The sequence below is a fragment of the Macrotis lagotis genome, chromosome X, assembly GCF_037893015.1.
Source record: "Macrotis lagotis isolate mMagLag1 chromosome X, bilby.v1.9.chrom.fasta, whole genome shotgun sequence".
Taxonomy (NCBI): Eukaryota; Metazoa; Chordata; class Mammalia; order Peramelemorphia; family Peramelidae; genus Macrotis; species Macrotis lagotis.
In genome coordinates this window covers 691,982,641-691,996,238 of record NC_133666.1, presented here as the reverse complement: position 1 = coordinate 691,996,238, position 13,598 = coordinate 691,982,641, and the positions used below count along the sequence as shown (strand labels likewise).

General features: G+C 41.2%; 1 protein-coding gene and 1 non-coding gene across 6 annotated transcripts in view; one reads left to right on the top strand and one right to left on the bottom strand.

Annotated features, from left to right (window-relative positions):
• OSBP2 (oxysterol binding protein 2) overlaps positions 1-13,598 on the bottom strand; it is a 273,029-nt gene that overhangs the window by 206,519 nt on the left and 52,912 nt on the right. For 4 of the 5 annotated variants that reach the window (XM_074206362.1, XM_074206355.1, XM_074206357.1 and 1 more), the window contains 2 exons: positions 11,786-11,994; positions 11,410-11,442 (listed from right to left, as the gene is read on the bottom strand). In XM_074206362.1, the coding sequence (XP_074062463.1) occupies positions 11,410-11,442; positions 11,786-11,994 (242 nt within the window). The remainder of the gene's footprint in view (positions 1-11,409; positions 11,443-11,785; positions 11,995-13,598) is intronic. The other variant, XM_074206361.1, reaches the window with a different exon arrangement.
• LOC141503649 (U6 spliceosomal RNA) lies at positions 743-849 on the top strand. Its single transcript, XR_012472992.1, has one exon. It is a non-coding gene; the product is annotated as a U6 spliceosomal RNA (small nuclear RNA).

The following is a 13,598-nucleotide window of genomic DNA, read 5'->3' as shown; positions in this document are numbered from 1 at the left end:
CATTGAACATATGCTAGTGCTGGACATTGTGCACTTTTGAGGAGGATGACCCAAGCTTCTGTCATCTTAAATCATTCTGCTGCATTCAGATCTCAGTTCAGGGGCCTACAAGTTTTCAGTGCTTCCAAAATGATGTGATCCAAGGCCAAATATGCTTGCTGACCTGTCTGGTCTGACTGCAAATTCATCGCTCAGGTTTAGGATTGTTAGATTATTCTTGGTTGGGACTCTGAGGAGGTTGCTGCTGGACTCAGCCCCATTATTCTGCAGACACTGAACTACAAGATCCCCTTTGGTCTGGGAGTCCTGCACTGGTCTGCACCAGTGGATCTCTGCTCTGCTCCTGGGATCAAACCACAAATCTGGTTTGCTTCTAAACTTGTTCCTTGCTCAATGCACCTGAAGAACCACCTAGTAAACTCCTCCCCAAAACAGCCCTAGGCAAATACCCCCAGAGGCCAGCAGGATCTTGGCAGTCAGCAAAAGAGCCACCATAGTGCATCTAGTCTTCATTCCCAGGATCTCCTATTGCCCTAGGGCTCCTGCCCTGGTACCTGGTCTCAAATCTTTTTTTAAGTCTCTGATAACTATAATGCTCTTAGCCAGACCCCCTTCCCCAGTGTCTAGGAACCTTTCTGTCTGTCTCTAAGTCATTCTGTGCTAGAAAAGTGACTGTCATTTTTTTCCCCTCAGATTTCCTAATCAGAATTTGGTATGATGCACTTTCTAAATCAAGGGTGGGGTGCTCGCTTCAGCAGCACATATACTAAAATTGGAATAATACAGAGAAGATTAGCATGACCCCTGTGCAAGGATGCCACACAAATTCGTGAAGCATTCCCCCCAAAAATAAAAAATAAATAAATCAAGGGTGGGGAACCTTTCTACTCTGTAAGCCATACAAAATTAGTACCTCAAAAATTACACTTCTATATTTGGTCAAACATTTCTATTTACCCTTAAAAAGCTCCTGGATTTATTGAATTTTGAAACCTATCTGCAGCGGCCCTGGCAGCATCAAACCAAATGATTTCACAGGTTGTCCACCTGTCCAGGATATGTTAAGGAGATTCATCGATCAGGAAGTAGACTCACTAGATGGTTGTAAGTTCCTTCCCAAAACAGGGGTCTCTTCTTAAGTCACAAGGACATGAAAAGTTCATCTACTAAGGTTACCACAGGTACAAACATTCCTAAGACAGCCTCATGCTGTAATACTTTTCAGCCACTGCCCACATCTTGATGACACAGAGACAAGAGAGGTATGGAGTGAGGTATTCTCAAGACACAATAAATGGAACAAGAAAAGTTTCACAGTATATTGTATAATGGACAGATGTTAAAAAGGAGCCCACACAATGCTTGGCAATTCTCTCTTCCCATGGAAAGTGAAATACCTTGAGATACTCCAGTGATCAGATGGCAGAATATGGCTGGAAGCAATGTTGGCAAAGAAGCTGACCCATGAACACAAGACTTGTCGAAAGCCTGCCCAGTGTTTTGTAAAAACTTTCATTATCTGCAGATGGACACAAGTATATATGGTGGGCCAGAAGACTTCACTTTCCCCATGACCTTAAAAGTGGGACATTAAAAGCATTTTAATTTTGTCTATGAGAAAACAGGAGTAGAAAGGGTTGGGGTGGAAAATAGGAGTAGCACAGTGAAAATTTCAGGATATACATACATACATACATATATATATATATATACATATATATATATATATACGAACAAACTTTTCTAGTCATATAAAACTAACACAGAGATTAAGATCTTGTGCAAGTTGAGTTCAAATTGTTTCACAGGTTATGAATTTTTTGTTGGGAATAAAACATATTTTTAAATCAGCAAGGTCTTAGAAGAGTACTCTGATGACTGGTCTTGATGTAGCAGTTCTGAGTCCTTGGCACAGTATGTAGACACAGGTTATGATGGCAGCTTGAGCTCCCAGAGCCCCCAGCTGTCTGCAGACACAGCACCTTCAACAGAATGTGGGAACATGTCTGTCTTTCATAAATGCAACACAAAAAGTAATTTTTTACCTCTTAGGTGTGGAGGTTCAGAAAGTCAAAAAGGATTAACCTGGCAGTAATGAGCCTTCTTAAACCAGCAGGTTTATCACTTATGCTATCGCTCTCACATAAACCCCACTGCCCTCCATTCTCAGTACTAACTTCAAGTAGGCCTACTAGATGGCAGGACAGTTGAAGGATGCCACAAATAAAGAGAGAAGGGGTGGGTAGTGGAGGCATTACCACTGCTATTGACATGGCTGCCATCCTGGGCAAAGCAACAGAAAACAGAAGATCTCTTCTCTCCCTTATCACAGTCCAAGGTTCCATGAGCTGAGTCAGCCATCATTATTGACAGCTGCCTTGGCCAAGAAGCTATTCAGGACCTCTTTAAGGCAATAGGATCCCATCCTAAGAGAAAGCAGGGGATTTCTGGAAAGCATTCATACAGAAGAGGAGTTATGAAGAAAACAGAGGACTAAGGACAGCATGTTTCTGTGCCCTGCTCAGAACCTTTATACTACTGAGTAGAAAAGCCCACCAAAGGAATAGGTGTAATGTGTGCAATTCATTACACACTAAGTAAGCATCTATGTACACAGCCAGGAGCTATGGGCAAGAGAAGAGCAAGAAATGCCCTATGACATAAAAAAAACGTTTAGGTGAAATGGAACTACTTCTTAGCCATCTGACATAAAAAAAAAAGACATGAGAGGAAAGAGAATTTAAGATGGAATGGTCATAGAATGAATGCTAGGAACCAAATATTTCTATTAAAACTGAAATACCCAAAATTCCAAGATCACAGAAAGGCCCTGAGAAGTCACCTAGTCGAACCTATACATGAGAGTAAGCCCCACCATAACATACTGGTCAAGTGGTCCTCCAGTCTCCATCTGAAACTATGTCCTTCCAGACAGGCCATTCCATTTATGGACAATTCTAATGAATAGTGATTTTTTTTCTAAAAATGACCTCCTTGATGGTACTCCTCTCCCCCTCCGCCAACCTAGCCCCAGCCCCTCCCCTACCCTCACCATGGTTCTTAGTTATGCCCTCTAGGGACAAAACCAAGTTCAATACCTCTATCACATGAAATCCCTTCAAATACCTTATGGTCCTGAATTCTTCCCCACTACACTTGCTCAGTTCCTTCATATGATGGAAACTTGAACAAACATAATTACTCCCTAATCTAGGTTTCCCTGATTAGGATGAGGCAACCAAATTGTAATTTGCAGGTGTCTCTCCCTTGCCAGCACCTCACAAGTCCAACTCTATTCTACCCTGGGTACAGATCAAAGGAGAATGCAATAATTCTCTTGTTCTTTGCTGCCAGCAAACCATACTGAAAGTTCTGCCCAGAGCTGGGTAACACACTTTTACAAGAACATTCACAGAAGGCCATGTACAAGAAAATGATCAGAATTTGAGAAAAGGACTCTTATCATATAGAGACTAGCTGAAGAAACTAGTGAGTACAACAGGTGCATACAGATGGGATTCACAGATGTGGCCAAGGTGTTTATTTGCTTTGCTTTCCTATTTATCCTTTGCAGGTTACACAAAGAGCTTCTGTTCTGAAAGTGGTGTTGGTATGTTAGTGAGGAGTGAAAATATGTGTAATGGTGGTATCTCTGGCAGTGCAGGAAAATGTGGAATGCAGGAGCCCTGTCTTCCTCCTCTCCCCCTCCCAAGCTTAAGCAGGTTTTCTATGACTGTTGCTATCTATCTGGTATAAAATAGAGAATAAAACCTTTAATTAATTGGCTACTGAGTTCTTCTTCCTCTCTCCCTCTCCTTCTGTCTCTCTTCCTCTACCTCCACCCATTTTGAACACACTCTTCTTTTATTTGAAACTGAAGAATAACTTCATACATCTGTAAAATCCTGTTATAAAGCTCATTTTACACCTGGAGGTAAAATAATAGCCCCTGGGATTCACTTGATTGTCCCTCAATTTGACTTTTATTTTGGATGAAACTTCTGAGGATCAATTACCACAAATTAGGAAAATTCCAGACTCTCATTTTAACTTTACATGGAGTTAGACCTTTCCCTAAACTAACCCATCTTTGTGACTGAGGCAACATTCAGGTTCCTGGAATCCTTTTCCTAATGAAATGATATGTTATATTAACATGCCTATGGATAGGCAGGCATGGAGAGGGGAATTTGGGTAAAAAGCAGACTTTTTCTTGGAACTTTTCACAGGCTTCACAATATTCTGAGATGCCTTGTGACTCTTCTTTACTCTCTTTGCAGGGGCAGCTAGGTGATGCAGTGGATAGACCAACAGCCCTGAATTCAGAAGAACCTGAGTTCAAATCTAGCCTCAGACATTTAATAATGACCTAGCTGTGTGACCTCAGGCAAGTCACTTAACCCCATTGCCTTGCCAACCCCCCCAAAATGTCTCCCTTTTCTATCAAACCTTCATCAACCCTTTGATCCTTAAAATTCTGCTAAAAATAATCACATTTATTCCAACCTCTCAAATCCATAACTTCAAAATCACACTATCCCCCAATACCCTCCTCTGAAATTGGATCTTTTCCTTAAAACAATTCTCATGGTATGACCCCAGTCAGTGTCATGCCTACAATGGTACTGATTGGTTGAAGCAATTTAAAAAATCATCTTAAAAAAAGTAATTCCTTTTCACTGTATGAGATAATTACTGGAGCTCTATCTTCCCAGTCTCCCTCCTTTTTTTATTGTCTGTCCTCAGTAGACAGAATAGTGTTTCACACAGACTTAGTGATACTTTTTGAAGGCCTTAGTCAGTGTCTTTTAAGCAGTAAGTTTTGGGAAAGTTTTTAGTTTGTAATTTGTAATCAAATCCAGAAATCAAGATTATTCCTTTTCTAGAAGCTGTGATTTTTCCACTGTTAGCAAAAATTAAAATTGGATTGTTTCTTTCATTTTCAAAGACCACTCTATCAGAGAGGTGATGCTATGACAAGCATGCAAATTGGATTGGAGTGAGGAAGTACTGTGTTAAGTCACCAGCCTCACTTTTTCCTCCAGGGTCACCTGGGTCCAGTGGCCAGATATGGATCAGGATGCCTGGAGATGGCCCTGGATGTGAGGTACTCAGGCTTAAGGGACTTGCCCAAGGTCACATGGCTAGTATGAGTCAAGTGTCTGAGGCTAGATTGGCACTCCCATCCTCCTGCCTCCAAGGCCAGTCACCTTCTAGTTGCTCTGTTACCAAGAAAAAAAGAAAAGGAAAAGAAAACTTGTGACCTCAAGGTCCAGTCCTCAGAGGTTGCTTCTCTTCTAGATGTGGGGAGAATCTCTGGGGACTTGGTCTCTTTCCATCTCCAAGACAAACTGGGCACCATCAATGAACCATGCAGCACATACATGATGCTAAGATAAAACTATGATATTTAGAGAGGGAAAAAAAAACACAAGAACCCAAAGCAGCAATTAGCACGTCCACCAATAACACTTATAATGATGATACCTGAAGAAATCAAAGGACAAGGAAAAGGATGAATATGTTTTAAAAAAGAGTGACTCTTTGTAGTACTCAAGTTTATCAATATTGTACATCACTTCCATGACAGCATGCTTGCCTAGTTCTGGCTAGTGGACAATGTTCTTGTGACTTCCCAATCACCAAGAGAGTGAAACAAGGCTGTGCCTTTGCTCCCAGACCTTTTACCATGATATGTTCAGTCATGTTATCAAATGGCTTCACTGAGGATGAACATGGTCTCAAGGTCATCTGCTGATGCAAATTCTTCAAACTGAAAGGCTTTAGCCTCTGAAGATGAGCTGCCGCACAGTATGGATTCTCTGCTATTTGTGTTCACTTTGGTCTAACAATGAACACCAAGAAAACCCAGATGCTCCATCAGCCAGCACCACATCATCCCTATGTGGAACCATCGATGGCAGCAAGTGGAGAAGTTTTGAGGACTGTGGACAAGTTGACTTCCCTCTCCCAAGGTGGTTCACATTGACAATGAGGTTGTCACTCGCATTGCCAAAGCTAGCTCAGTGTCTGAGAGGATTCGAAAGGAAGTGTGGGAGAGAAGAGGTGTTAGATTGACTACCAAAACTGAAAAGTCTACAGAGCCATTGTACTGACCTCATTATTATTTGCCTGTGAAACCTAACAGTTTATCAGCACCATGCCAGGAAGAGGTTAAACCCAGCAGAAGGTTGGGTAAGAACAACAAGCTAAGAGTGCTTCTCTGAGGCTTCAGAGCTACATGCCTGGAAATATGGGGGAAGGGGAGGCCTTGAATAAATTCTGTTTTGGACATTCTGAATCTGAAATGTCTAAAGGACCATCAATCCAAGATGTCAAAAATGCAGTGTATGTGACTTGAGAAGAGAGTGGGGCTAGATTTACAGATCTTGGGTCTAGACATCACTATGGGAAGTGATGAGATGAACAATTCCCAGGGACATCCAACAAAGTGAGGGAAGGAAATAAGCATTTATTAAAAAACCTACTATGTGCCAGGCACTGTTTTATCAAAACTAACTTCTTTCATCTTCACAATAACACTTTTGCAATGCAAACAGCACTGCATCAATCAAATTGCATTGATCAAAAACTCTATTATAGCGACTTGAGAAACAAATGAGAAAGAATACCTGAAGGAGGAGGTAGAAAATTTCAGGCCATCTAAATATATGGTTGTAACAAGTTCAGTGTTAACAAAAGCACATTTTGAATCAAATGCAAAAATCAAAAGTTTGTGAATATAATGAATCACAGAAAGTTGGGACCAAGATACCTCCAAATCGTGATGGGTCAACTATATGCTTATGTTCAAACTGGATTCCTCCTCCTAAAAAAAATTTATGAACCATAACAGAAAAATATGCTTAGAGGCAAAAAGGGTGTGCACATAATGGTTCCTGGGGAACAAAAAGCAGCTATCAATTCAGTGACTGCTGAAACCACTGAAAAAACAGCCATGGCATTTATACACCTTTTACACACCTTTTATTATCACAAGTCTTGGATTCAGTTCAAAGCCCATGATTTAGTTGTGTACTACAGATACATAAAATAAATAAAGCTCAAGGAGAAAAGTAGAGCATTTGATCATTTAAAATATGGCACAAACACAAAAATTTTGAGAATAATAGATACAAAAAATTGGCATTTTTTCAAACAGAAAACAGATGCCCACAATGGCTCTGCCTTACTATTGATTATAATTACTCAAGAGAATTCAGTATGGCTTGTAGTTCAAGAGAAGAAGTATTTATGAAGTGCCTAATATGTGCTAAGCTCTCTGCTTAATCTATTATCTCATTTGATCAAAACACCTTACTCATAGCTGATAAGCTTAGATGCCACAAAAGAACCTGTTCTACAAAAGCTACTTCATCTTGGGGACACTTTCTCCAGTATTATCAAGAGGTCATTTCAATAATATCTGTAAAGCAGACAGCCCAGGACACAGCACTTAATAAATGTTGATTCCTTCCCCTTCCCTAGAGGCATCAAGGAAGGGTAGAGATAGAAGGCTTTGAACTTAATCAGAGATGATGGTTACCCATCCCTTGCTCTTCTTGAAACCAGACATAAGAAGGCATAAGGCCCCAGGGGAAGCTGAAGCTGTGACGGTTAAAAGCTCTCCTGCTATTCTGAAACTAAATCTAAAGGGGAAGACTCTATTTATCATAATTAACACCAATGCACTTTGAGTCTTAGCTTATTCTTCTAGCATCATAAAATAATGACAATGGAGTTAGAAGGTGTTAAAAAAAAAACAGTACAGTGTCAAAATAATATGGGGCTCATGACTGCAATGAAACTATAGAAAGATTAACACTCTGTCATAAAAAGGAGGAGGGGGCTTGATAGTTATTCTCAAAACACTTGCTAAATAGGCTAAATATTGACAGAAATCCTTCTAGCAAAATTTTCACAAGCCCCAAATAAACACAAACACTAGGAATGTACCACTGGGTTGGTCAAATGAAATCAAAAGTGGTTGATAAAACTCCAAATGGAACTTATGAAACAGGTACCATCTAAGAGGGGAATCAACAGCTATTCCCTTGAGCAGTATCTACATGAACTCAACTAGTAGTATGTCAACAAAGCAGAGCCCACTAAATAGGTAACTGAGTCATGCAGACTTGTTTTCTGACAGTGTTTCAGAATCACATCATTAAGCCTTTCTAGCCTAAGCAATGGATTTAGAAATCCCTGCCATCTCAAAATTCATATCATAGGGGAGGTAAAATAGAAGCACTTTGTTCAGTAGATGGAGTAGATGAAAGGTAATCTTAGGTAGGAGGACCCAAGCAGCTAGGGAGCTTAGAAAAGGTTTCCCACAGAAGGTATTAAGTTGTTTTTCAGTTGTGCATGTGTCTAACTCACCATGACCCTACTTGGGGCTTTCTTGGCAGAGATACTAGAATGGTTTGTCATTTCCTACTCCAAGTCAGGTCATTTTAAAATAAGGAAACTGAGGAAAACAGGATGAAGTAACTTACACAGGGTCACGCAGTGTCTGAGGCCAGATTTGAACTCAGGAAGTTGAGTCCTTTCAACTCTGGTAGCACTCTACCCACTGTACTACCTAGATGCCTCAGAAGGGGAGCTAAGCCTTAAAGAAAGCAAGGAATTCTAAGAGAATGAGGTGAGGAAGGAGAACATTCCAGAATAAGGGACAATCAGTGTAAAGTCATGGAGGTGATAGACTGAGTGCTGTGGGAAAGGAATGGCAGGAAGGCCAGTGTGAATGGGTAGTCAAATGAATGGAGGAGAATGCCTATCTGATCACTCAGCCCTAGGAAGCCCTATCTATTCTCTCACTTGGTAACTTCATTAGCTCCTAAGTAATCTATTAATATCATTATATGAAAGATGCCAAGATCTATGCATTCAACCCCAGGATGTCTCCCGAGCTCCAAGTACACCTCAACTACCTATTGAACATCTCCATCTCAAAAAGCAATTAGTAATCCTAGACTGAACAAGTTAAGAATGTATCTCATTGTCTTCCTCCCCAAACCACTCTTCTTCTTAACTTATACCTTTTGAGAACACAGCCATCTTTCCAATCACCCAAGTTCTCAACTTTCTCTCTTATCCCTTGTCCCCTCTATTCAAATCCCTTACCAAATCTTGTCATTTCTACCTTCAGGACATCTCTTGGATTTAGCTACTTCCTTCCACTCACAAAACCATCAACTTAGATCATCCCTTCATCACTTCTAACTAGTCTCCTTGCCTCATGCTTCACTCAGATATATCAGTGATTTTCCTAAAACACAGCTCTTACTATAGCATAACCCTAATCAATAAATTCCAAAGATTCCTTATTAGCTCAAAGGTCAAAAATAAAATCCCAACTGGCCCTTTCCTATATCTGCACTCCATGTCTCAACAATATTGATTTCTCTATTGATCTGCTCATATGAGGTCCCATCTCTGCCTTTGCACACCATCCCTACCAACTTTTGCCTCTTTGAATCTATAGCTTCCTTCAAGACTCATTTCCAAGGGCACTTTGGGAAGATGGCTTTTTTAAACCCTCCCTGCTAAGGCCATTTTCCATCTATTCTGTAGGTTTCTAAATACATCATAAATGCCTACCTAGTTGAAAGATGCTTGTCCTCCATTCTCCAAGAAGACCCTGACAATAGATGGTATCATGACAAGCGTATGAATTGGATTGGGGCGGGGAGGGGGGGCGGAGACCCTGGGCTAAGTTCCCAGACTCACTTTCTCCTCAAAAGCCACCTGAGTCCAATGGCCAGATATGGATCAGGACCACTGGAGATGGCCCCAGATAAAAGGCAATCAAGGTTAAATGACTTGCCCAGGGTCACACAGCTAATAAATGTCAAATATCTGTGGCTGGATTTGAACTCAGATCCTCCTGACTCCAGGGCCAGAGCTCTGTGCCACCTAGCTGCCTGATATAAACATTACAAAAGACACTTTTCACAAAGCATTAAAATAGAACAGTACATTTATGCTGTCCTTTAAGGTTTTAAGATAATTCTTTCAGTCTTAAGACGGGTCATCTTTACTGTGAATGCCCACCCTTCAGTCCCATATTCGAGGCCCATGGAATGACTTGTCCAAGATCATGTACCTAACCAGGAACAGGACAAAACAAAATCCAGGGCTCCTCATTGACAAGAAGCAAAAACACCTAGATGTGAACACTCCTCATCTTTAAAAGGGAGGTCACATCTGCACCTTCCCTCTCTCAGAACATCAGGAGGATGGTGGTCTGCAAACTTCAAGGTGCCAACACTATGAGCTCTGGTTCCAACTCAAGAGCATAGCCTCTACATTAGATGACCACAGTAAAAAACAGGAAATTCTATGGAGGTGTCCATAGACAAAAGAAAATAGGATAAACTTCCCTATGGTACCCAAGCCCCATGTTGCAAAGATGCTTTCATCTCAAGAAGACAGTGTGGCCAAACCTTCTCTTAACGTCCCAGTCTAACTACCCTTATCTTTTTTTCACATTAACATCATCCTCTACATCAGAGTGACTGCATGTTAGGAGCCAGGTGATCACCTCATCCACTTTTGCCATCAGTTCTCTGTCTGACTTTAAGCCATGGATTTTTGCCTCTGGATCCTAGACAACTCAAAATAAAAGCTGTGGAAGAGATGATCTATGGTCCTCTCCAATTTTAATATTTAACCACATCAAATCCATGAAGAACAGGAAAGTAATTTCACAGCATCAGAGAGAGCTGTCCTACCTGGGAAGATCAGTAACAAAATTAAATATGAAAAAAATGGAAAAATGTTTTTTTAATCCCTAGTATTTTTCAAAGCAGACCTGGGATGGCATAGTGGAGGGTTCTGAGCTTGCCATCAGGACAACATGGCTTCAGATCTCACCTCTGACCCTCATGATGATGCCAGCCATCACTTCATGTGCCTCAAATCATTCCCTCAGACATATCTACTGTTGGCATTGGTGAAAGAGTTCCATAAAAATGGGCAAATTGAAATCATGAAAGCAATGAGTGAAGTCATTACTAAACAAATTCCACTTTGGAAGAAGGGCAGGGACAGACTAGAATGAGAGCCAGCAAGTACATTCAGATCATTCAAGGACCTAGCATGGGAACAACAGACATGGAGAATCATCCCTGCATTTCACCCCATTTCTGGCTTGCCTTAGCTGAATCTATATTTGTCCCCCAAAGGGGTTAATGTCCTTTAATCCCTCACAGTTTTCCCTTTTGCTTAGTTATGAGGTTTTTCAATGTCATGCCCTAAATGAATTCTTCAGTCTGATTTGAAGGAGCCTGATAAAACGCCCTGATTTGTCCAGGTTAACCAACCCAAATCCCCTGGCAGAAAGGCATGCACAGAAACCTCCCACTATAAATAACTCCCCTGCTGGTCATGAGAGCCCCATGCATGTACCTCCTGTGAGCATTGACTGCAATTCCCGATTTCCTTTTTAAAGAGAGAGAGAGAGAGAGAGAGAGAGAGAGAGAGAGAGAGAGAGAGAGAAAGTCTCACTGCTGTATAGTCTATGGAATCTGGAAAAATACTCGACATTTCTAAAATGCAAACACTAAAGGTTAGCCCACACTGGACAGGAACAATCCAAATGCCTGCTACAGTTGAGACACCCTCGAACCCCTCCCAGTTTTAGGGTAGCTAAAATTTCCTGCAGAATACATCCTGACATCAGGATGAGACACCACCCATCTTGGGAGGGGGAGGGAAATCAGGGGTTGTCCACGACTCCATAACTCCCAAAGCCACCATGTGTCCCCTGGGCAAAGGACTTTACCTGACAGGGTCCTCATCATGCGGAGAGCTTTTGCCCTCGCCACTTCCAAAGCAGTGAGCCATTGTTGCCTCTCCAGTTCTGATCCAGCCTTTAGGTGATATGTCCTGCCCCCATAGGAGATCAAAATATTACAGGAATCCTCAGGGTCAAAATGGGCCATGGACAAGTTGATTGTTGCACGACAGTTGTAAGCCATCTCCCCCTGATTTCTGCATGGTGACAAGAAAGGAAACTGGGTAAATCTCCCATAATCCACATTACACTTCTAGAGGAAAAGAAATAATTATACCAAAATAAATGAGGGCTGACATTAACAAAGTTGATACCATCTTTAACCATAGACAAAAGTCTGTGTGTGTGTCTGTGTCTCTATCTCTCCCGTTCTTCATCTTCTTTCATTTCTCCCATCTGCCCATTATTCCCATGAATATCAAGTGCCCCCTAAATCATTTCCCATGTTCCAGTTTCTTTACCCTCCCATCTACCATAGATCGCAAGTACAGTGCAGTTCATCCTTTTACTAAAAAATCTATGAGTATTTTGTAGCCCACATCTTTCTATCTTGTCTACAATAAAAAGAAAAACTTTTGTCAAAAATCTTACTAGAATCTGGGTAAACTATATCTCCAATCAAAAAAGAATTAGGTTGCTATGACATGACATTTTGACACAGAGAGCTTCCTTTTCCTTGATTTTCACTAACCATCCTTTCCACAATTCCTTCTAGAATTTGAAAAAAAAAAAAACAGTCAAGTGCCCTGGCCTGGTAGAGTCTTAAGACTCTGCTATCTCTCCAGGATTTTTTCAAAGGTCACCTTTACAGTTTTCTCAGGTCCCTGAGAAGTAGTTCAGTACTGTAAGGATGAACTGAAAATAACCTGGCATCTGAGTCTTCCATCATCTGGTCCAATTCTATAGTCCAGCCAGAATGGCCCAATAACCACTAAACACATCACCCAGTTTCCTTCCTCTGTGACCCTATTTTAGTTTTCATTACCTCCCTACCATATCATCTCCACTTCCTGGAGGTCTATGCATTCTTCGTGGCCCAGTTCAAGCTCGCCCTCCTTCAACAAGCCTTCCCAGATGATCTCAGGGACCAGTGAACTCACAATTCTGAAATGTTCCTCATTCTGGAATATTCTCATCTAAATGAAAACTAGGTTATGTTTTATTCTTCCCTGGTTTATTATAAATACCTTGAAGGTAGGGCACATGTCTTATTGATCTTAAAGTTCTCTAAAATTGCAGAATGGGGAGGGGAGTAGTAGTCTAGAGGAAGTCTTCCTAACTCCAGGTCCAGCACTACTGCCCTACATAGCTGCCCCACCCCATCTCATCCCATCTCTTACTGAGTTCAAATCCGCTAGCTGTCTCACTCTGAGCAAGTCATTTAAGCATCTTTCCAACAGTTTGCCTCATCTATAATGAACTGGAGAAGGAAATGGCAAACCATTCTGGTATCATTGCCAAGAAAACCCCAAAAGAGGTCATGAAGAGTCACACACCCCACGGTATCCCAGATCTTTTCTAGAACAGTGACGTTTGATGAAGCTAATGAATAATGAAGCTGCTGGTAAAGTGGATAAGATTGTTGTTGGCCCTGGTGTCAGGAAGAAATGAAGACAAATTAAGCCTCTGAAATTTTTGGCTATGTGATTCTGAGCTAGTCATTTAACCTTAATCTGCCTCAGTTTCCTCCACTGAAAAGAGAGGATAATAATAGCAGCTCATACATCAGGGCTGCTGTGAGAAAATGAACCTTTACTTGACTAGCACTCTCATCATGTAGTTAAATTCACTTTTTGAAGAC